Source organism: Barbus barbus (genome assembly GCF_936440315.1).
Source record: "Barbus barbus genome assembly, chromosome: 5".
In the NCBI taxonomy this organism is placed as follows: Eukaryota; Metazoa; Chordata; class Actinopteri; order Cypriniformes; family Cyprinidae; genus Barbus; species Barbus barbus.
In genome coordinates, this window is record NC_136733.1 from 23,341,624 (window position 1) to 23,365,402 (window position 23,779).

Sequence of the window (23,779 nt, forward strand, 5' to 3'; positions counted from 1 at the left end):
TAAAATTAATGTTATGGTAAGAATTTAGTATAGGGATAAATTTTGTAGTCCCTTATTATCATGCATATTATTAACATCTTGGCTGTTTATTAGTACTTATAAAGCACATTTTCTGCATAACCATATTCTACATCCCTAATCCTAAACTTGATATATACCTTACTAGCTAGAAGTTTATTGAGGCAAAAGTAGTTAATGGTTTGTTAATGGCGAGAATTGGATCTTAAAATAAAGTGTGACCAATAGTATTAATAATCCTGTATTATGCTTGCAATAGCCCCATCACAGAAAAAAAAGTATATAGATTATTTAATTTATTTGTATACACAATACTGTAAATATATAATATACAAATTATATTGCAAATAATATTGTAAAGCTAGCACCCAGCAAATACATAAATATATCTTCCTGTTGAGTCATGCTAAGGACAATGGGATACTCACAATGTTCATGAGGGTGAGGAGATAGTTCTGCACATGCTCTTTCCCATGGAAACGGACAACAGTATCATCTACTCCAAGCAGAACCTCAATGTTGTAGTCATCATCACCAGCGTGTCTCTGTTTCCTGACTGTCCGGTTGACTTGTTTAGCAATATTACCCAGCACCCCTGGCGCATCCAATTCAGGCTCTGCAAGACAAGATATTAGGCTCAAGACAGCACCTTATCTTCATCATTTGGCAACAACGACATATTAAACATAAAAAAGTCCTCTTTTCATTATGATGAACTAGCATCTTGCACGTTTTTTTCACAGAGTCAAAGAGGATGCCAGCCAAGAACAACAGAAAGCAATCCAAACAAGAGCTCTTGATGATCCAGCATCAATCCAGGCTATGAACCAATGTCTTTTTTAAACACTGATGCTAAAATAAACAACTTGCTCTCTGGCTGGATCTGGTCTACAGTGTGGGGATTGTGAGGAACATTCCTCAGCTCCTACATCCCACTCATGACACACGCATTCTTGTGTGGCCCAGATCCCAGAAGAGTAAACACCATCTCTAAGTTCCACTTCAAAAGCACAGGGCTTCCCCTCATGCTCAGACGTGCCGTGTGTCCCTCTGCAGGTTCTCGGGTCCACAGTGTCTCCACGCACACCCTCATTTTCCTGAGGGGCTGCCATTCACAAATGGCAAAGTGAGGATAGCACACACATGGCAAACCTGCCTAACCCAAACGAGTGTGTGTTTGTGTTAACCCCCACTCGATCTCATTTCGATCCTTCGCTCGTAAAACATGACCCATAACAGTGGATTAGCCTTGCCAACCTCACTCTGAACAATAAAAATTGGATGCATAAATGGCATCTTTTAAAAGGATGACACAAAGAAACATTTGGAGCACCTTGAGCTTTAACACTTTGGTTTTACATTCTATTATGCTACTAAGATAATTACCACACGGCCTCTCCATATTTCAGAGTGCTGAATACCACATTCATTTTTCTCCCAGAGCAAAAGTCTACTTAAAAGATTAGGAGTTTACATAAAAGCGCAATTTTGCATGATATCGTATTTGTAATGTAAAATTGCATGCTGTCACGATGAAAGTATTCTTAGTGGGACAAAATGAATGAATTGAATTGACAGTACACGGCTGCTTTATCATCATGAAATCCACTTACTCTGACGCAATTTGTTAAACAAATTGGGAATGCTAAAACCACCTAGGAATCCAATTACATTTTTAAACAAGGATATAAAAGCCTTCAACGCAGTGTATCTTGATAGGAGCAATGTGATTGGATTTCACTGTTTTTTCATCTTCTATCTCAGTTTAGATAATAGGTCCCTCTGCTCTCCTCACAGAAAACGTGCTTTAACCCTTAACCTGTTAACCCCCACCCCCTCCCATTTGGGGCCTCACAGGTGAAAATAACCTACCTAAATTAAAATGGTAACAGTTCCTGACAAAGTGTGCTACACAAACAAATTAGGTATCTTTGGAAAGAAGACACTCTAGGCTTTACTATCTATCATCCAGAGTTGATAATGCTCAAAAATATAAAAAGTTATAGACACTGACGTGCCTTGAAACATGTTTTTCCACACTGAATGTTTTTTTATTTCATATACAAATACATGAAATAAATCCTGGAGCAATCCAGAAAAGCAATGGGTTGAAAGCCACGTGTGTCATGAGTTTATATTTCAAATTTGAAGAAGATACCATGAAAAATGAGATTCCTGCAATATTTTTTTCTGAAAATATTTATAGTCCCCCCAGACCCTCTGTTTGAGGAAAAATAACCACCAGAATTGCAGTATTGCAGAATTATACAAACTATTTTAGTCATTATACATATTCATGACATGGTCATACAGTCAGTAATCGCACGCTGATGTGCTTCCATACAGATGATAATCATACAGATGGGCCATATAATCAATAATAGCTGATCATTGAATCACAATGATAGCCGTCATAGAGTCGGTAATAAACACGCTGATGTCCGTCCATACAGATGATAATCATACAGATACGGCCACATTCCCCACACAATGCACACACACACATATAAAAAATGTAGAAGAAAAAAAAAATAATAATTTATGTAAAAAGCAGGTTACGCTAAGTTATGCGCCGCTCAGATGACAGCTGCGTCACAGCGTGCGTCACTCAGGAAAGACTGCCAAATTCAAATAATCTATATTCCGCTTATCTGAGACTTTTTTTCCTTGGACGGTCTCATTCTGTTTGTAAAACTGTATGCTACAACACAGTGTTGTTTTTTTACCACCAAGACGCTGTTTTTGAGCGTAATTTATTCCATAACAATAACTCTCCCGAAGAAATTAAATGTAAACAATTAAAGGAATATTCATCCTTATTACAACGTTATTGTTTTGCTGGACTAAAAGTGCTCGCTGGGATGTTGTTCTGTGGACCCTTACCTGTCTAACTCAACTGGGATTTCAGCAGTGGACGTGTTTGTGGCTCGTTATTACAATGAATCTGGTACGTACTGCTTTTTTATTCTGCATGTTTTGATGTGTACTGCTTACACAAATGTAGCAAATACATTCCTTATAAGCTTTCCATCGGAAAACAGCGATCTGTCGTCGATGCTTGAGGCTTAGACCTAAGCGGCTAACGCTCTGGGTCGGGGACCTCTAAGGCTAAGCCAGATCTGCGGACCGTTCTTAAGTCTAATGATATATAGTTTGCCAAGATTAATGATATTCTTTCACGTTAAATTCATTCATAAACATTAAACTAGTGGGGAAAAAAACGCTTCAGTGCACCATCGCTCTGGTAAACGTTAACATGAATGTTTCCCCAATCATTATTACATATTCGGGTCTTTAGCGACCCGGACCTATATATCCAGCACGGATGGATCTCTAACTGCTCCAATAGCAAAAAAACTTTCTTGATATTTTAAGAACAATTACAGAAGAATAAAATAAAGCATATTTCGTTACCTTTTGAAACTTAAAAGGGTTCAATTTGAGCAGATGATGTTACCATGGCTGTCATCGTCAGACGCACTTCCACAGGACATGCAGCATCTGGCTCATATTTGCGATCTCAACAATATTCTCAAAACTATAATTTTCAATGACTTCAAAATCAATATTTTGATCACTGGCAGCTTATTCACCACATCCACCATAAAAAGACAGTGATATTTATATTTAATTGCATACAGTAATTGCTCAGCAGTAAAGCCATTCAAAGCAGTAAAATTTTTGCTGATGATATGTAAATATAGTTTGCAGAAAAAAAATACATACACATTTACATACCTCGGGTCTCTAGCGACCCAATACACTTTTTACAAAACATTAATCAGAAAACAGGCTTTTTTTATATTTTACTATTTTTTTCTTGTTATATTGTTTATAATGAATAGATTGAGGAACACTAAGAAAGTTGATGTCTAACTTTAAAACATTAAGGAGGTAGAGGGTAGAGAATGATGTCCCGATGTATACATTTAAGGATTAAGATTAACGACCATCTCTTTGATGGATGAAGGTGTTTTTCCTTCCCTGGAAGCATAAACAATTAGCAGGCAACAGCGTGCTAATAACAAACAGCATTGGGATCAAAAGATGCTGCAGGAGGCAGATTCGGTGGAATTCTTCTACGTGGCGCTCAAGGATAACACCACTAGCTGTGATCTAATGTTCTGGGAGCTACTTTAACTCTTTATTAGGACATAAGAGAGCTCTTGTAAAAGACAGCAGCTGAGTTAGCAAATGTCGAAAGGTCGAAAGGTTCAAAGGGTCTCCATGCATGAACAAAAGATCTTATATCCATTATGCTGAAAAGTCTCATAAGACGTTAGATAAAACAGAATCTACTCTTAGGCTATCAAATACCCTGAACCCATTAAGACGAGAGAGAATTGTTTTTTCTTTATCCTACTGAGACTTGATGCCATCTGTGATCTCTGGTGTCAATTCATTAAATTTCACAGTGAATGCAGTTATGACAAAAATCAGTTTTAATTATTATCCCATTCATGTCATCCAGCCTGCAGTTCAGAACTAACGCGGACTGAATGCCAAAATTTCTCTATTCTTAATGGTTCTGTAGTTCAGAATCAACAGGAACAGAATGTCCGAGGATGTCTATGAATATATAAATAAAGTGTATATATATAAATACTGTATGTAATTTATACTCTCAGATGTTACTGAAACACATACCACTGGCCAACTTTGGATCATACACTAGGCTGGTGAGTTCCCTTCCAGGAACTCGAGCTGCGTCGAAGCGCTAGGGGAATGGGGCCTTTGTATTCAGTTCGGCGCTCCGCCACCGCCTTTCAACGGGGTGATTCCCATGTGCGTGGGCCCCCAGCAGGCTCTGATCATGGAACAGGAAGTAGACACTCTCTTGGGGAAGGAGGCCATCGAGGTGGTCCTTCCTCACGGAAGAGAGTCCGGGTTCTACAGCCGGTACTTCATTGTTCCAAGGAAGGATGGTAGATCTGCGTCAGTTGAACTGCTCAGTCATGTGACTGAAGTTTAGGGTGCTTACACTCATCGGTCGTGTCTCAGACCAAGTCTGAGGACTGGTTTGTCACGATGGATCTAAGGACGCATATTTCACGTCTCCATCCTTCCCTCTCACGGGAAGTCCCTCAGGTTTGCTTTTAGGGGCAAAGCTTACCGATATCGGGTTCTTCCCGTTGGCCCTGCACTCGTACCCCGCATATTTACATCAACGATTGGTCGATTCTAGCTCGATCAGAGCAGGTGGCGACTCGGCATCGAGATGTCGTTCTCGCACACATGAAGGGGTTGAGACTGAACGCCAAGAAAGTGTGATTTCTCCAGTATAGAGAACCACTTATCTAGGCGTGGTGTGGGATTCGACCACGATGCAGGCACGTATGTCTCCTGCTCGGAGCGAGTCGATCCTCACCTCAGTCAAGAGAGTGAAAGAGGGCCAGTCACTCACTGTCAGGCAGTTTCAGAAACTGCTGGGGCTCATGGCAGCTGCGTCCAACGTGATTACTTTTGGCCTCCTGTATATGAGACCCCTACAGTGGTGGCTCAAGACCAAGGGGTTCTCCCCGAGGGGAAACCCGCTTCGCATGATCAAGGTCACGCGGTTGGGGAGCGGTCATGAGTGGCCACCCTGCCCGCGGTCTGTGGAGCGGTCGCCATCTAACGTGGCATATCAATTGTTTGGAAATGTTGGCCGTGTTTCGTGCACTCAAGCACTTTCTCCCGGACCTAAGAGATCACCATGTGTTGGTGCGCACCGACAGCACAGCGGTGGTCTCTTACATCAACCACCAGGGAGGTCTGCGTTCGCGCCCCTTGTACAAGCTGGCGCACCATATCCTTGTGTGGTCCCAGGGCAAACTTCGCTCGCTCAGAGCCATCGATATCCCTGGGTATCTCAATGTGGGAGCAGACATCCTGTCGAGGCAGGGGCCGAGGCCCGGGGAATGGATGCTTCACCCCGAGGTGGTGAAGCAGATATGGAGGTTTTTGGCTGTGCGACTCGAGAGTCAGCGCTATGCCCCTCTAGTTCCTCCAGCTCCTTTGGACTGGACGCTTGGTACAGACCTGGCCGAGGCTTCGTCTGTACGGTTTTTCCCCGATTGCTCTGCTCCCGGGAATTCTGGATGGCAACAGGGATCTGGTGAACAGGTTGGAGATGGGTTCGCCCTATCTCCTCCTGCATTCCCCAGATCTAGCGCTCTCGCTCGTGGAAGCCTGCGTGTGCGGTTCTTCCCCCTCTGAGTGAGTGCTCGCTGTTGCAGTGCACGTTGCCGAGGCGACGCGCACATTACGTGTGGAAGTTCTGGCCTCTGAGGGGGCGCAGCTCATAGCTTCCGGTCTCTCAACCGAGGTTGCTGAGACCATCTTCCAATCCAGAGCTCCCTCTACGAGGAAACTGTATCCCCTGAAGTGAAAGTATTTCACCGCCACCTTGACCCAGTTAACTGCCCGTTTGGTACAGTGCTGCAGGTCCTGCAGGCCCGTTTCTCCGCAGGGGTAACTCACCCTGAAGGTTACGTGGCGGCTTTATCGGCCTACCATGCCCTTCTCGGTGGCCTTACAGTGGGTCGACACCCCCTGGTTACATGTTTCCTCCACGGTGCGCTGAGGCTGAGGCCTCCTGTACGACGTGTCCCTACGGGGACCTGACTGTGGTCTCTTAAGAGAGTGGGGATTTGTAGGCCCTTCATGGCCCCTTCTTATCTCATCTTTGCCCCTAGTCTGGCCAAAGCATTTTTCTACCCTCGAGCAGGTTATTTCCTAGATCCCCTCTTCTATACCACGGCCTGTCGTGCTGCAGGCCCTCAGTCCTCCTCCCTTTCGGGAGCCTGACCAGCGAAAGCATAACTGTTTGTGTCCAGTGCGAGCACTGGACGCATATGTCCACAGAGCTGCCCTGTGGAGAAGGACGGACCAATTGCTAGTTTGCTTCGGTCCTCCTAAGCGGGGTCTGCCTGCTTCTAGGCAGACCCTTAGCAGGTGGATTGTGGATACTTTTTCCTTGGCCTATGAATCTTCAGGCATCCCTTCGCCTCTGGGGCTTAAGGCCCATTCAACTAGGAGTATGGCGGCCTTCAAGGCCTTTCTGGCAGGGGTTTCGATGCAGGATATCTGCAATGCTGCGGGTTGGTCCACGCCCCTCACCTTTGTTCGGTTCTATCACCTTGATCTTACGGCCACTCCCGGCTCTCCTCTTTCTCGCCCTCGCTGTGCTCCCAGTGATACACACAGGGCAGGTATTTTGGAAGTCTGGAGGCGTGGGCATCTTGTTCCCCTAGCGCTTCGACGCAGCTCGAGTTCCTGGAAGGGAACGTCTCGGTTACGTATGTAACCCCGGTTCCCTGAAGGGAACGAGACGCTGCGTCTCGAAGCCATACTTCCTGTATCCCTGCGGGCGGTTGCTTCATTCCTGGAAGCAAACGCCGGCTCCACCGCACGTGCTTATATGCTTTTCGGTCAGTGACGTCACCCGCCTATGACGTCTCGCCCTTCCATTGGACACATTACACTCTGGTTCAGAGCGTTGTCACGCTGTGGGCGTTCCCCTAGCGCTTCGACGCAGCGTCTCGTTCCCTTCAGGGAACCGGGGTTACATACATTTATTCATTTACATTTATTCATTTTAGCTGACGCTTTTATCCAAAGCGACTTACAATTGCTATATATGTCAGAGGTCGCACGCCTCTGGAGCAACTAAGGGTTAAGTGTCTTGCTCAGGGACACATTGGTGTCTCACAGTGGATTCGAACCCTGGTCTCTCACACCAAAGGCATGCGTCTTATCCACTGCGCCATCACCACCACTCACATACTTAACCGAGACGTTCATTCTGGCTGTTCAATTACTCAAGGCTTTACAATGCGTGCCAAACCCAGGGCTGTCATGTTTGATAATGAGGTATGATTTGTAGTTTTGGCCTCACAAGTCTCCAGCAGAAAATTTCTCATTTGAAAGCATAATTAATGCACAATAAACAGTCACAGCAAAGCCCTACTCTTCAGTGTCACGTGATCCTTCAGAAATCATGCATGAAACTGACAGGACAATTGGACAACTAAATCTCAGTGCTGTCTCAAAGAACAATATCCTTTACAGTCAAGAGGGGGAAGACGAGAGCGCTTTCCTGTCATATTGTTCTTATGTATGCTGTAAATATAATACAAAAAAACTTGGTCAGTGGGTTCAGCTCTCAAAAACCTTCTCTCAACCTTGCACAGGACACCATGAAAGTGAAAGACTGAATGTCTGTAATTCATTCATGAGGATGAAAACTTGTGGTGTGATATCCTTCACTAATACTGCCCATTACGCTTCAGTGACTGCAGGGAGCTTGAAGGATGATGGGACATGTCGTATTTGATTCCTACAGAGAGATTGTGCCTCTTCTATTGCCTGTTGCACTTTGTTTTCCAGCATGGACTGGCCCATGGGGATGACTTCTTAACAACCCAGATGTAAACACCCCAGATACACACACATACACAGAGAGAGAGAGAAACAAGCCATGAAGTTCTTTCCCAGACAACATTTTGCCTCCCCAAAACAAAAACAGATGTGTCCACATTGACAGAAATGCAGCTAAGGACCTAATAATAAGCCATGGACAAGTTAAGCCAGGTATATTCAAAACATAAAACTCTTGTTAGAAAGCAAACAATTAAACATTACAAATAAGAAAATGTCACTAGGAGCTGCACATGATAAACATTAGTCCATAAAAAAATAAAAAATAAATAAAAACCTGAATACATATTTAAAACTGTCCATTTACATTCGCAAAGTAAACCAGCTGATAACAGCACATATGCATAATATTAGTGCCTTGCAGGTGGTTTTTGCTCATTTAAAACTGCATAAAAGCCAAAAGCTACATAAGTGGGGCATGAAAAGAAACTCACTGCATAATATATCCACATGAGTATCTCAAGAGGAATACATTCTTGGATGATAACCCCAGTCACTGGGCATGGATTTCCCTCTTTTTTTATTTCTGTTAATAAATTACTCAGGGAATAAAACTATGCAGCAGTTATGACATCGTTCTGCGGGCCAAGAATTCTGTCTATTTGCCAGTGTCTATTTCCAGCAAACCCAGCACAGACAGGAAAATAAGAAGGGTATTGTGGAACAGTAAAACAGCCTGTCCTGTTTGACTGCTGGGTGGCATGGTGGAACGGAGACTCACAGAGTAACTTCCCAACTCTAATGACACATTCAAATGATGTAAAAATGCTTTCAAGGTTGTCCTCAACTTGACAAACTTCAGAGCCAAGACTGGAGGATAATTATAACAATGGCTCATGGTGTAATGGAACTAGTCAGACACAGCAGGTGAGTAAACGATATAGGGTTTATTCAGGTGCGTGCAAGGTGTCAGGTGAAGGATCGTCTTGAAGACAGGTGAGGAACAGTTCATTCGTGACAATAGTGCTCCGTGCACAAAGGACTGATCCTATGCTTCTCCTTCTCACAGGTCTCCAAGGTTCCCGTGTCCAGGAGGCGAAGGAGAGCGTCCCGTGAATCTTCGTAGTATACTTCAGGAGCTGGGAGGATGACAAGGAGCAAAACAACAGGTAAGTAACTTCAGGTAGGATACTCAGCTAGTAGGGCTAGTTGAGAGCGTCGGTCCTTGAGGTGTCTCTACGTCAGCTTTGTAAAGCAGCAGAGATGGTCCATGGAGTAATCCTGTTACGTCAAGATCGGACCATGAAGTGAGCTGAGGGAAGTGCTTTTATGTGGCTGGTGATAACGAGGTGCAGGTGCCGGTGATGATTGGAGATACACAGGTGATAGTGATGAGTGACGGGGAAGACGGGCCATTCTGTGACATTACCTCCCCCTCCCGGACGGCGCGTCCCGCGACGTAACAACAGTAATACCGGGGAGGGGGGGTGGGCGCCCTGGAGGCTGGAGCAGAACCTGGACAGGACAGGGAAGCCTCCAGGGTGGATCAGGAGCCTTGGGAGACCATGGCAGGACTGGAGACTCGGGAGTCCATGGTGGATCCGGAGCCTTGGGAGGCCATGGCAGGACTGGAGATTCGGGAGGCCATGGCGGATCTGGAGACTCGGGAGTCCATGGTGGATCAGGGTCCTCGGGCGGCCTCGGCGGATCGGGATCCTCGGACGGCCATGGCGGATCGGGGTCCTCGGGAGGCCATGATGGATCTGGGTCCTTTGTGGCCTTGGCCTTTGGCCTGGCCACACAAACTGAGGCTATATGGCCCCCCCCCAAAATTTATTTGGGAAAGTTCCCCTCAGGCGGCCATATTGGAGGAGAGGGCTCTTGGGGGCGCTCTGGAGGAACGAGCACTTGAGGGCGTTCCGGAGGAGCGGGCACTTGAGGGTGCACGGGAGGCGCGAAGCTGGATAGAACCAGCGGAGACGAAGGAGAGCTGGACGGGACCAGCGAAGACGCAGGAGGGCGCTCTTGCAGCGCGGACACTTGAGGGCGCACGGGAGGCACGAAGCTGGATGGAACCAGCGGAGACGAAGGAGAACTGGACGGGACCAGCGGAGATGCAGGAGGGCGCTCTTGCAGCGCGGACACTTGGGGCCGCTCTGGCAGCGCGGACACTTGGGGGCGCTCTGGCAGCGCGGACACTTGGGGGCGCTCTGGCAGCGCGGACACTTGGGGGCGCTCTTGTAGCGCGGACATTAGAGGGCGCTCTGGAGGAGCGGATTCTTGGAGGCGCCCGGGGGGCGCGGAGCTGGATAGAACCAGCGAAGACGCAGGAGGACGCTCTTGCAGCGCGGACACCTGAGGGCGCTCTTGCAGCGCGGACACCTGAGGGCGCTCTTGCAGCGCGGAGCTGGACGGAACCAGCGGAGACGAAGGCGAGCTGGGCGGGACTAGCGGAGCTTCAGGTGGGCTGGACGGGACCAGCGGGAACTCAGGTGGGCTGGACGGGACCAGCGGGAACTCAGGTGGGCTGGACGGGACCAGCGGGAACTCAGGTGGGCTGGACGGGACCAGCGGGAACTCAGGTGGGCTGGACGGGACCAGCGGGAACTCAGGTGGGCTGGACGGGACCAGCGGGAACTCAGGTGGGCTGGACGGGACCAGCGGGAACTCAGGTGGGCTGGACGGGACCAGCGGGAACTCAGGTGGGCTGGACGGGACCAGCGGGAACTCAGGTGGGCTGGACGGGACCAGCGGGAACTCAGGTGGGCCGGACGGGACCAGAGGGAACTCAGGTGGGCCGGACGGGACCAGCGGGGACGAAGGCGAGCTGGGCGGGACCAGCGGAGCTTCAGGTGGGCTCTTGCGAGGTGTAGGAATAGGTGGGCACAGACGAGGAGTAGGCAATGGAAGGCACTGGCGAGAAGACATGGGAGAAAGAACGGGAGCCGAGAACTCCGGAGGAAGAGCCTCATCCATTAGCCCCTCGTTCTGTGTTGGCGGAGCCTGAGTGTGAGTGGGCTGTTGCATCATCCTTGCTGACTCGGGAGGTGGAGGAGCAAACATAGCAACCGGAGGCCGTTTGCCTGTGACAAGGGAAAAGGACTTCAGCGCTGACCTAACAGATATACCTGATGGATCCAATACACTCGCCCTCAGATCAGCACTATTGGAAACCCTCTTCCGGGTTCGTGGGTAAACGGGCCTCGTTGCGGGTGATGGACTGGAAAAGGCGGCAGCCACGGGACTGGGATCAGTAGGTGGCACATCCTCCATTTCGCCGACATCATAAGAAGATCCCGCAATCCATAAAGCGAAGTTTACGTACTGCTCTAAAGACCAGTAGGGATCACTGTGTGGCATTAGACTCCGGATTTCCTCCTCCAGTCCAACTCTAAATCCCTCCATCAAAGTGACATCGCTGCACAGGGCCCGGTAACTGGAGGCGAGGAACTCCTCCGAATACTCCACACTTCTGCCATTTTGGAAGAGGAAGATGATACATCCTCCAGTGAGGTTATCCTCTTCCCTGGGCCGCACGTTTATGGAGGCAATCTCCAACCTCATCTTCGGTTAAAGGTCCGATCTTCTGTAATGGAACTAGTCAGACACAGCAGGTGAGTAAACGATATAGGGTTTATTCAGGTGCGTGCAAGGTGTCAGGTGAAGGATCGTCTTGAAGACAGGTGAGGAACAGTTCATTCGTGACAATAGTGCTCCGTGCACAAAGGACTGATCCTATGCTTCTCCTTCTCACAGGTCTCCAAGGTTCCCGTGTCCAGGAGGCGAAGGAGAGCGTCCCGTGAATCTTCGTAGTATACTTCAGGAGCTGGGAGGATGACAAGGAGCAAAACAACAGGTAAGTAACTTCAGGTAGGATACTCAGCTAGTAGGGCTAGTTGAGAGCGTCGGTCCTTGAGGTGTCTCTACGTCAGCTTTGTAAAGCAGCAGAGATGGTCCATGGAGTAATCCTGTTACGTCAAGATCGGACCATGAAGTGAGCTGAGGGAAGTGCTTTTATGTGGCTGGTGATAACGAGGTGCAGGTGCCGGTGATGATTGGAGATACACAGGTGATAGTGATGAGTGACGGGGAAGACGGGCCATTCTGTGACACATGGACTAAATGCATCAACTATTATGACTTCTTTTCTAAAGGGAACATGGAAAGAACAGTGCCTGAATGATTCATTTCACAGAATAATTCATTTGAGAGGCTAATTGTGCCAATTCCCTACACATAACACACAATATTCTCCTGTTGACTGGCTGTAGTTGAACTTCGAAAAGAAAGAGACTCTGATGGAGAACTGGAGGGCTGCACATACAGTTCCTCTCCATCTCTCTGACGAAAAGGTCAAGCATGGTAGAAAAGGCTCCGTTGGGTCTTCCAAATTTCAAATTTTTCTTGCGAAGATGTACATATTGCTAAATGAGAGCCATGGCTGATATTTATGTGCTCACCTTTTTTCAAACTGCATTTGCCATTTATCAGAATTCATTGTGTGGCTTTTAGTTTAATAAATGTGAGTAGCTCCTCAGCCGAGAAACCCATTTTCCACAATGCAGGGTTGAATTAAACATTAATACTGCATTACAAAAGGAGGCTTTAGCCAAGAATAACTGATGGAAGCACATATCTCTCTTTGACTCAGGTGTCAAAATCATTTATAGTACAAACCTGCAGGAAGAATTATGGAAACCAAAATCCAAATTCATTAATTCTCTTCATTCAATATAATAACAGGAGCAGGTGTACATTTTCAGTTTCCTGTTTCAACTAAAGCATTAAAGAACCAAGTGCCCTAGGCAAGATCTGCGTTATATCCCATTAAACTTGTAGGATATTCAAACCAAACAATATACATCTTAAGTTTGCAGTGACTTGATAAGATGTATTTATAAGACCATTAATTATGTAAGCCATATTTCTATTTTGCAATATAAGTGCTATAACTGGCAATACTTGGATCATAGGGCTCTAGGTTTTCTTAGACATGACATTTGCATCTTAACACATCATAGAGGGCCAACAAGTGATGTTTGAAGCCTTATTTCATTCAGTGATGGACCACAGTATTTTATTGACAGCTTTATCTCATCCCTTTGGTTGTCCATTTTTGTTCTGGCTAATTTATAACAGAAAAAAACAGGAGTCATTTGTAAGGGTTCATTTTAAGTGGCTAGAGCATTAGATAAGTGAGAACATCAAAAGTCCCTTCAATTGCTTCTGAATAAAAAGGCTAAAAGCCTAAAAAAAATTTCCTACCTCGTGATTATAAGAATTCGGCTTAATAACAAGACGTTGCTTTATCATCTACTTTGCCAAGATCCCTGATCAAGAAATTTTCAATAGCGTCAATCTCTGGCAACTGCACATGGGCGACTAAAGACTGCTAATCATCCAAACTACAAAGTGTTTTCTAAGATGAAGCCAGACATCTCCAGACGAATGCAAAAATCATCTCCCATGACTTTGTATATACCAATTAACACTCTAAGAACTTCCTACTCAGAAATTGCTGGTGCAAATCTGACTTGCTTGTGTGTTTTCATGTGTCAGCGGTGAGTTTTTATTCCGATCATGTGGGCTTGGAAAGAGGCTAGCTTCCTATTTAGTCCAATGAAAAGGCACTTTAAAGTCTTTTATTTCGGATGTGGGAAAATATTTATGTTGACGCCTTTGACAGCACAATGGACGAGGAGGGGACTTTGGAATGGCTCTTTGAGGGATGTCATTACTCACAATTTAGCCCCTAGTGTTCACTACTTAACCACATAGCTTTACTCTGCTGATCCCTTATGTGTCAGAAAAGCCAACTGTCCTTGTTTGTGTAGCTTTCACTAAGTGAATTCAAGGTCTAAAGCACTGGAGACAACAGATGGGCAATTAGCTTTAGAACCCAGTAAATAGTCACCGCTATATGTGTTATATTTTCAAGTATTTGAATGGTGAAGCAGTTGCTAAATTTGCTACCGTATTTGAATTTTGACCACAATATGGACAACTAATTGCTTTTCCTGTAACTTATGATAATCATCAGCTGCCATTTACATTTAATATAACTGATGTTAAAGGAATAGTTCACACATAAATCATACAGGTTTGAAACAACATAAGGGTGAGTGAGGTGACAGAATTCTCATTTTTGGTTGAAACTTACATTTAGAAGCTTTACAGCTTCTGTTATCAGATAAGGATTCGGTTTTTGACGGTCAAAATCTCAGCGCATCCTCACACAGCACAGCAATGAAGAAAGGACCATAAAATCAATTAAGTCCTGATCTGAAGAGTTTAAACTGCAAAAGGGAAAACTGTTGTACTACCACTGATAAGCGGATTTATGTTGACAAAATGTCTCAATCTTCAGTTAAGTCGTCCGCAGATAACTCTCTTTATCTCACTATGTCTGTGTCACCTTTTATAGTTGGCTTGACATTTTCTTACATCATATACTTGTGCATTGTGGAGGGATTATGTGTCTAAATGGCTGTTTTCATTTTCCTCAGCTGTTTGTATTAAAGGCTCCCCCCTAGTTCCTTTGACCTCAGCAGGCTCCATTTCAAACAAACCATTTTCTATTCACCAAATCTGGATTTGCCCCTTGAGATGCTGTCGGTGTCAGAGACAAATGCCAAAAGCGCTGCACCTCTACACTTTCCAGACCAGATCTGACAGGGATTCTCGGAGGTAGCGCAGTCTCTTTGTCTCTTCCTTTGTACTTGGTCTAACATGTTTAATTTGAAAGCCTAGCAACTGCATCATGCTAATAGACGCCTTACCCAGCACGGTATGCTGAGGCTGTTGACTACCGTAATTGTTATTCCTTTTGGATAAACTCATCTCTCCAGGGGCTGGAGCCAATCTTTACAGCCAGTGACAAATCACCTGAAGAGTAACCGAAACATGCACTGCAACCAAGACAAAGTAGGCGTCCAGCAGCCTGGCCAGCAATTTACACTAAATGGGTTCATCAATGTCCTGATGTTATCTGCTCCCGCAGACCTCATGACCTTTCAGATAGATGACTCACAGTCTTTGGAGGGAGACTGAATCTAGATTATGTTGGAAATTTCAGATTTATTATCGAGAGCGAGAACCCTGTGGCAAGTCTGTTATAATCTCACAGCTGTGCTTCACATTGTTGCAGTGTCAGTAAGGAGCCTTTCTGTCATCCATTACAGCCACTGCACAGACACGTTGATAAAGCAATGGGGTTGTTCCACCCGCTTTTAATACACTCCTCGAAATGCTGGAATTTATCTGCATGAAAGCAAAAATCATTAAGAGACTCTTTCTATTCTGTGGCCTTGAGGAACGCTTACTATTATTTACACCCAAAACTGTGTTTGTATAGTACGGCTCAGATTAGCAGTATCGTTCGGGTGATTTTCTTCTTTAGCTTGTGTAATAAAGCATGTTTAAAGAAGAGCTCAACATCACAGAATGAGTTTGACTGAATAAAACAGCATGGCCTGGATTATGTACACTGAGAGAGGGATGGCCTGTTGCTAATCTCATTATGGACTATAATGTGTAGGCAGAGGTGAGCACGATATAAAATTCAAATTTGGCTCTCAAACACCTGGAAATGAACGCTAATTTACATTTAGATTAACTTTGCCATCATCTAACACTCAAAGTTTATCTATAAAAACCTGTAAATACTTTATAATAACCAATAACCAAAATAACCAAAAATGAGCGATTTTTGTGCTTTTTTCTTTTCTTTTTTCTTGTCTTTAGCCTGATTAAGACTGTAATTGTTTCTCGGGCATAAGTGATTTTCAAAATTTACAAGGGGTTAGTCGGTGAGTTTAAAAATTCCCTGTCGAATTACCTACTGTTGACAAACACCAAGGTCATGTGGTAATTTCATTGTCATCCGGATCCGCATCTCGGAGTATAAATTGATTCAAAATTCGGTGTTTAAATCCTTTATGTTCACTGCCGAACACTGTACGGTAACAAAAAAACAAAACAAAAAATGAAATGCTGGAAATAATTTACAAGAACAATATTTCATAAATGCTCCACCACAGTGAGTGAGAGCTGTTAAGAGCAAAAAGAAGAAAGAGAAGAAAAGCATTTAAACATTTAAAATAAGTCATTATTATGCCAGCAACAGGTATGCAATACAGTTTTAAAATATGTATATATAGGCCTGTTAATATAGGCCTGCAATTACATAAAAATATAAACTGCTTATAACAACGCAAAAGAGGAACTCAACAAAATTCACAAAATTCAAATCACAAATAATACTGATGAAGAACGGGTTGAACGGGATAACCCCACTTCTGTTAGCATACAATTATGATAACTGAAAAACTATTAGTATACACGGATTAATCCCATGTAGTAGCAAATAAATAAAAAAGAACGAGTAGAGCCCTGACTGTCACGGTGCACACACGAGGAGGAAACAGGAACACGCAGACGAGGATGTAAACTCAAATATATGTCTTTAATGAAGACATCAAGACATTGCAGGACAAGGCAAGGCAGACACACCGGGGAGTAACGAGTAGACCAGACAAAATCAAACTGAACAGACAGGACTATAAATACACAGGTTAATCATAGATAACGAGACGAACACGGCTGGACAAGAATGAACTAATTACATTTAACAAGGACAGGAAACAAACCAAATATGGGCTAGAATGGCCTTCGCGGCCAGAACAAGAGGGGCCGCCTGCCCCAGACGAGTCTCCATAGACAAGACAAGACAAGACTGATTAAAACTGCTCCTGTGGACACAACGCAAAACTGGCACTCCTGGCCGAAACTAGGAAACGGCAGCGGCCGGCGGGCATGAGTCAGCGGCGATCCGGCGGGCTTGAGTCCCGCAAACAGCGGCGTCATCTCCCGCGAACGGCGGCGTGACTTGGGGGAACCGCCAAAGGTGGGTTGGCTTTCCCCACGGACGGCGGCGTCGATCTCCTGCCAACGGCGGGCTGGAGTGAGCGGCAGGCTTGGGATAGCCGCGGGCGGCGGCGGATATCTCCCGCGATCGGCGGGCAGGAGGGCTCGCGGCCAGCGGACTCGCGGCACTTGCGATTGGCGACTTCCTTGCCGCGGGACAAACAGACAGGAAAAAAATAAAAGACTTTCAAAACTAAAAAAACAAAACGGAGTGAAGGGGCACCACTTACTGTTAAGGGTCTGGTCTTCTGTCATGGTGCACACAGCAGGGAGGAACACGCAGACGAGGATGTAACTCAAATAATAACAGTCTTTAATGAAGACATCAAGGCAGGGAAAAACAAGGCAGGGAAAAACAAGGCAGGGCTGACACAGACAGGAACGCCAGGGAGTAACGAGTAGACCAGACGACATCAAACTGAACAGACAGGACTATAAATACACAGGTTAATCATAGATAACAAGACGAACACGGCTGGACAAGAATTAACTAATTACATTTAACAAGGACAGGAAACAAACCAAATATGGGCACATGAGGCAGGAACACATGACACACACGACAGAGGACTGACACTGACTCAATATCTGTTTTTCACATTGTTGTGCTAGTGTGCAACAAACCCACTTACATCTAAGCACAAGGCATACACTTTTATCCAAAGCACTTTACATTACATTCAAGACATATAGAATCAAACCCATGACCTTGGCATCACCATGCTATACTGTTTGAGGTACAGGAAAGACACTTGTACGCTTGTAAATGTAACCTGATCAATGCTTTGGTCTTTTCTTAGCGCTCTAGACACATTCACTTAAGGAAGGAGAACTTCTCTTTTAGTCAGTAGGGCGAGCAGAGGCCATGACCTGTGTACCACGGAAAGAGTTAAAATAACACATAGCTGGAAACAGCACCATGAGGCTAAGTATCACAGCAGCTTTCTCTCCTCTATTAGACAACACAGCTTGCTACCAGGCCACAATTCGAATTGTGATGTTTTTGAAAGACAACTGAATGCGGGCACGCAATTGAGTCTATAACATCCTTGGATGAACTGGACAGAGTTACATTTACATTTAGTCATTTGGCAGACGCTTTTATCCAAAGCGACTTACAATTGGAGAATACAAAAAGCGATTCATCTTGAAGAGGCAATCAGACAGAGGAAGTGCTCGTAACACCAAGTCTCAGTCATTGTTCAAATAAGTACAAGCTAGTAAGGGAAGGTGAGAAAGATATAGGGAAAAAAAAAATGTTGACGTCATGAAACAATAGCATATTGCCCGCCCACTTGTTGCGCGTGCAGACCTAAAAAAACTTGATTTTCGCGTTGGTCTGAATGAAAATGCAAATTCATTCTTTGCCACTAGGTGCTTTTTGGGGCGGTAAAATAGCTGTTTCCACAGTAAACGGCTGTACACAAAGCAGCACTGCACTCACAAACGCTGCTTTATCAGATATTACAGGCATGATGAAATGAAAATGAGATTGACCAATCGGACCGATCACCGCAAATTACAATTAGAATTCTTTAGAATTAGAATTCTTTTTTGTCATTGTACACAAGATACAACGAAATTGCAGAGCTTCTGCGTAAGGTGCATGGTACATAATAGACAAAACAACTAAAAACAAAAATACATGATACAAAGAGATGTACAATTAAAATATTTAAGGCGAGACACTGCAGGTGAATAGGGTAAAAAAAAACTAATAGTTATCACCTTACTTACCTAGTTGATTGATTACATTGATAATTGCAAACATTTTTTGTATTACAAGCTTTCTAAAATGTTAGGTTTAAATATGCAAATGAGGCATTACTTAATGAAATATGTGCTAATTTGCATACATTTCTAGAACAAAAATCTAAAAACTGGATAAAGTTGGTTTCAAAATTATTATTTCATTTTATTGACATATTAGAGTCAAAAGTTTAGAGTAATTTTAATACTCCATAATTCAGAAAATACTTAGAACAGACAGAAAACAATACATTTTCAAAATTTTGTGGGGAATATAATGTTGTATATAATCAAGCAAATTATATATGAACAAATCCCTCTGTAAAAACCTTCCGGATATAGACAGGAATAAAGAGTTTGGTGTGTGTAAGTGCTACTGAAGTGGAGATATATGGCTCAATGTAGGAGAGAAAACTCATTTTGAGAAAACGGCCTTTAAATATATGTATTGTAATTTAAATCTGTTGACACAAATAGATAAAGTGCTATAAAATAAACACTTAACAGTGTCTTTTGGATGTTTTCTTTCCACTAGTCTGAAAAATTACTTTATGAAAAACCAAAAAGCCCAAAATCTCAAATTTGATAGGTGCATGAAAAAACTGTGTTTTTTTCCTGCAGTGTCTCCCCTTAAGCTAAAACAAGAGAATAAAGAGAATGAAAATAGAAATAATTGCTTGGATATATAAATAAATAAATAGTAAGTAACAGCTTGTCAAAATGATTATTGCATGATATGATGTAGACTTCTGGCTCTGAGTAAAACTATTAGGAATGGGGATATAAAAACATTGCACTAAAAAGTGAAGATATTGCACTGGAATATAATGCTGCACTGCACTGAAAGAATAAATGTATAGAAAAACATTGCACTAAAAATGGAGATTGCACAGAAATATGATACACATAATACACATATTGTACTGAGTAAGATGGGGGGTGGGGTCAGTGCATGTCAGTGCATGTGTGTGTTCAGTGTGATTATAGCTGTCCTTGAGTCTATTTGTCTGTGATTTGATGCACCTGTAGCACCTGCCAGAGGATAGCAGGTTAAACAGAAGGGAACCAGGGTGAGAGTGGTCTTTTTCAATGTTCTGAGCTCTGCTGAGGCAGCAGGAGTTGTAAAGGTCCTTCAGACAGGGAAGAGGACAGCCAATGATCCTCTGTGCGGTGTTGATCCGCTGTATTCCCTTTCTCTCTTCCTCAGTACAGCTGCAATACCATACTGTGATGCAGTATGTCAGCAGGCTCTCCACTGCAGAGCAATAGAAGGTCTCCAGCAGCTTCTCCATTTAAATTAGCATCACACAAAGGAGCACAGCAAATTCGTCAGTGTTAAATTGCCAGTGTTAAAGCATGTCGTAAAGTGTTGACGTTATAGAGTTAGATTTTGAGAAATTAACACTATAGAGTTAGAAGCTGATTTGATTCAGTGTAAAACCACAGTGTTACAGGTAACCAACACTTGCCAGTGTTATTTCCAACATCCTGGTATTTATGCAACGCTGTCACTGAAGAATCTTCAAGGCGCCATTTTCCCTCAGTTTCAGAATAGCAACTGGTAAGTCAAGCTACCTCAGTGTTTGTATTTTATAGACTTTCTGTATGGAAATACAGTTATAAATGTACTGTTAGTTAAATGACTTAAGACAGAGGGACGAATTTTAAATTTGGGCGGATCAATCGTGGTTGTTTGTGGAGTTCGTCGAACTAAGCAGTACTTTCTTGACTTCTATATGTAGTCTATATGTAATACTTATTCTATACTTCTATCTTTGAATTTAATGTTATTTTAAGTAATTTAATGTACGTGCGTGTTTTAATGGCCGCGTTTTGAACTTTCACAGACATTAAGTAGTTGTATGCCCATGGACATGTAAGTTAAGGTTACTTTGGACATGGACAAGACGGTTTTTTCTCTCCCGCATGGTGCCTAAAAGCATAACGTACATGTTAACGGTATTTCTGTCTCAGTACAGGCTATTTTGTGCGCTGTTACAGCCACCAGTCTGTAAAAAAAAAAAAATCAACTTTCCTTTAATTCGTATTTTAGCGCCCAAACGAGTGAGGGGAAGCTCAGTCTGGCTTGTGCAGTTCTTCCAGGCGCCATTTTCCCTCGCTTAAGAGAGTTGCTGAAATATAACTGGTGAGTAAATCTACTTGTGTGCTTATTTTAAACTTTGTCTAGAAATTGTTTTTCATGTATTAGTAGAATTATTCCAGATAGTTAGTTCGCCGAACTAAGCGGTAATTTCTTGACTTCTATTCAGTAACGTTAACGTTACTGACAGCTATTGGAATGCTATTCTAAGTAATTTAATGTACGTGAGTGTGTTTTAATGTCTGCGTTTTGCACTTTCACAGACATTAAGTAAAGTTAGTTGTATGCCCATGGACATGGACAAGAAGTTGTTTTTTTTCTCCTGCATGGTGCCTAAAAGCATAACATACATGTTAACGGTATTTCTGTCTCAGTAAATACGTGTGTGTGTATATGTAAGTATGTATATAAATGTATATATGTTTCTTTTCAGCTTATTAAAAGGATTCTACTTGAGAAACCTGGTGGTGTAGCAATCCTAAAGGAGTATGAGGAAACTGGGAGCATATGTGATAGTTCCAGACGACAAATGGTGAACATGTTAGCAGCATACATGACAGAAACTGAAGGGTATATTATTCCTTAATGTTACATTGCATTTTTACTTTCTTAATTTTTTTTTAGTGTGTAATACCATTGTATTGTTTCTGTGATACATTTTAAATTAGGAGGATTCCACAACGACTGACCAAGGAAAAATATGCCCATGGTATCATCAGCTTGTTCCCAGCCCTGAAAGATCCACTGTCTAAGAAAGGCTATGTAAGTTGTAATAAAATAAATTTAGAGAGCAGCTCCCATCAGCATCTGTGAATTGGTGCATTTCTTTCAGTAAATGCAGGTTTGTTCCTTCATCACAACTCTGCAACCTGTGTGTCAAGTAGAATTGCATGTTGTGTTTTGTTGTACTTAGGAGCATTTCTATGATGCACAGAGTGGATCAGGCTTCCTGGCTTGGAGGCTGAAGACTATACAAAGAAAGACAAAGCTTTGCCCTCACTCATCTAGTTCTTCTAGTTCAGCAGTGGTGACAGGAGGTGGTCCGACACTCATCAGGAGTATAAACAACGAACATCAACTTGAGGAGGAGCAGTGTAAACAGGCTATTTCTTTGATGACCCATACTAATGATCAGGAGAAAATATTCCAGAAGATGCATTTGAGTATCGACAGAGACTGATCCACAAGACTGAAACTTCAGCTACAGTTTTGTCAGTGTTCCCAAGACCGTTGGACACAAAAGGATTAGTAAGTTTAAAATGACTGTGGATATTAAATAAAGTGTCAGTAAGGAAGCATACAATTAATCCACACAATTTAACTGGTATATTGAAAGTCTTTTGAAGTAACATCAATTAGGTCTGATAAATTCAAACGTCAATTAATGTTAAAACATTTTTGTCAGTCAAATGTTAAAACAATCTTGCATACCATAACGTTTATGTTGCCAACAATGTTTTGAGTTTGAGCCGATCTTCTCACTTCAGAAAGACTTGGAATAAACTATTTGAATTGTATGAATTAATATCATCCTACCTTTACGTTTTGGAGTTTCAAAGTGTTGGTAGCTGTTGACTTTCATTATATTTGCATTTCACGAAGCTGAGAGAGTGAGTATTAAAGATATCTTTTGTGTTTCAAAGAATGACATCAGGGTGGTAAGTTTTCATTTTGGGTGAACTCTCCCTTAAATAATGTTCTGCTCCTTGCTTACTTTTTTTTTTTTCTCCCCCATGTATCTTAATGTTTTAGATTCTTCAAGACTTCAGCCTTCTCTTTGGACCTGAAACGTCTGCTAGACTTCTAGAAAGGTGGCCATCATACAAACCAAAGTTGATAAAGGAGGCATCAATGCTTGCATCGACACCGTATCTGGAACAGCTTTTACAATCAGCCAGAGAGGAACAAGGGGAATCCTGTGTAGACATCTTGAAAAGTATTTATAGATTATATATATTTGCATAATTTATTTTCGTAATGTTTTTTTTGTTGTCGATTTGATTAAATGTGTATGACATACTAGTTTTTAGTAGTTGAATCAATTGTTTTTGCAGGTTGGGACAGTGATATGTCCACTTTACTTCTGCTGTTGCACGTCCTGTCACCTCAACCAGCTGGGAGAAAGAGGACTACTAAGATCAGTGCACGTCAAGCCGTGGATCACCTCGTAGATTTTCATAAGGTGTGTTATGATTTCATGAATTTGTACATACTCTAAACTCCATAAATCACTGAACTGAATATGTTCTTTTGAATATATTCTGGTATTTGATTTAGGGATGCCAACGATTGATCAACAATTGATTAATTGTCGATAATCCTTTAAACTGATTAAGCATGAACGCCATTAAAGGATTAGTTCACTCCAGAATGAAAATTTCCTAATAATTTACTAACCCATTGTCATCCAGGATGTTCATTCTTTTCTTTAGTCAAGAATAAATTAAGGTTTTTGAGGAAAACATTCCAGGATTCTTCTCCATATAGACGAGATCAACAGGTTTAGTTTCAGTGCAGCTTCAGAGGGCTCTACACGATCCAAGCCGGGGAATAAGGGTCTTATCTAGCGAAATTATCATTTTCTTAAAATACAGAAATTTATATACTTTTTAACCACAAATTCTT

The 23,779-nt window shown here is 43.1% G+C and overlaps 1 protein-coding gene across 2 annotated transcripts in view; it reads right to left on the reverse strand.

Annotated features, from left to right (window-relative positions):
* LOC306870095 (A disintegrin and metalloproteinase with thrombospondin motifs 3-like) overlaps window positions 1-23,779 on the reverse strand; it is a 150,667-nt gene that overhangs the window by 81,317 nt on the left and 45,571 nt on the right. For both annotated transcript variants that reach the window (XM_079417166.1, XM_079417165.1), the window contains one exon: window positions 447-634. In XM_079417166.1, coding sequence (XP_079273292.1) covers window positions 447-634 — 188 coding nt within the window. The remainder of the gene's footprint in view (window positions 1-446; window positions 635-23,779) is intronic.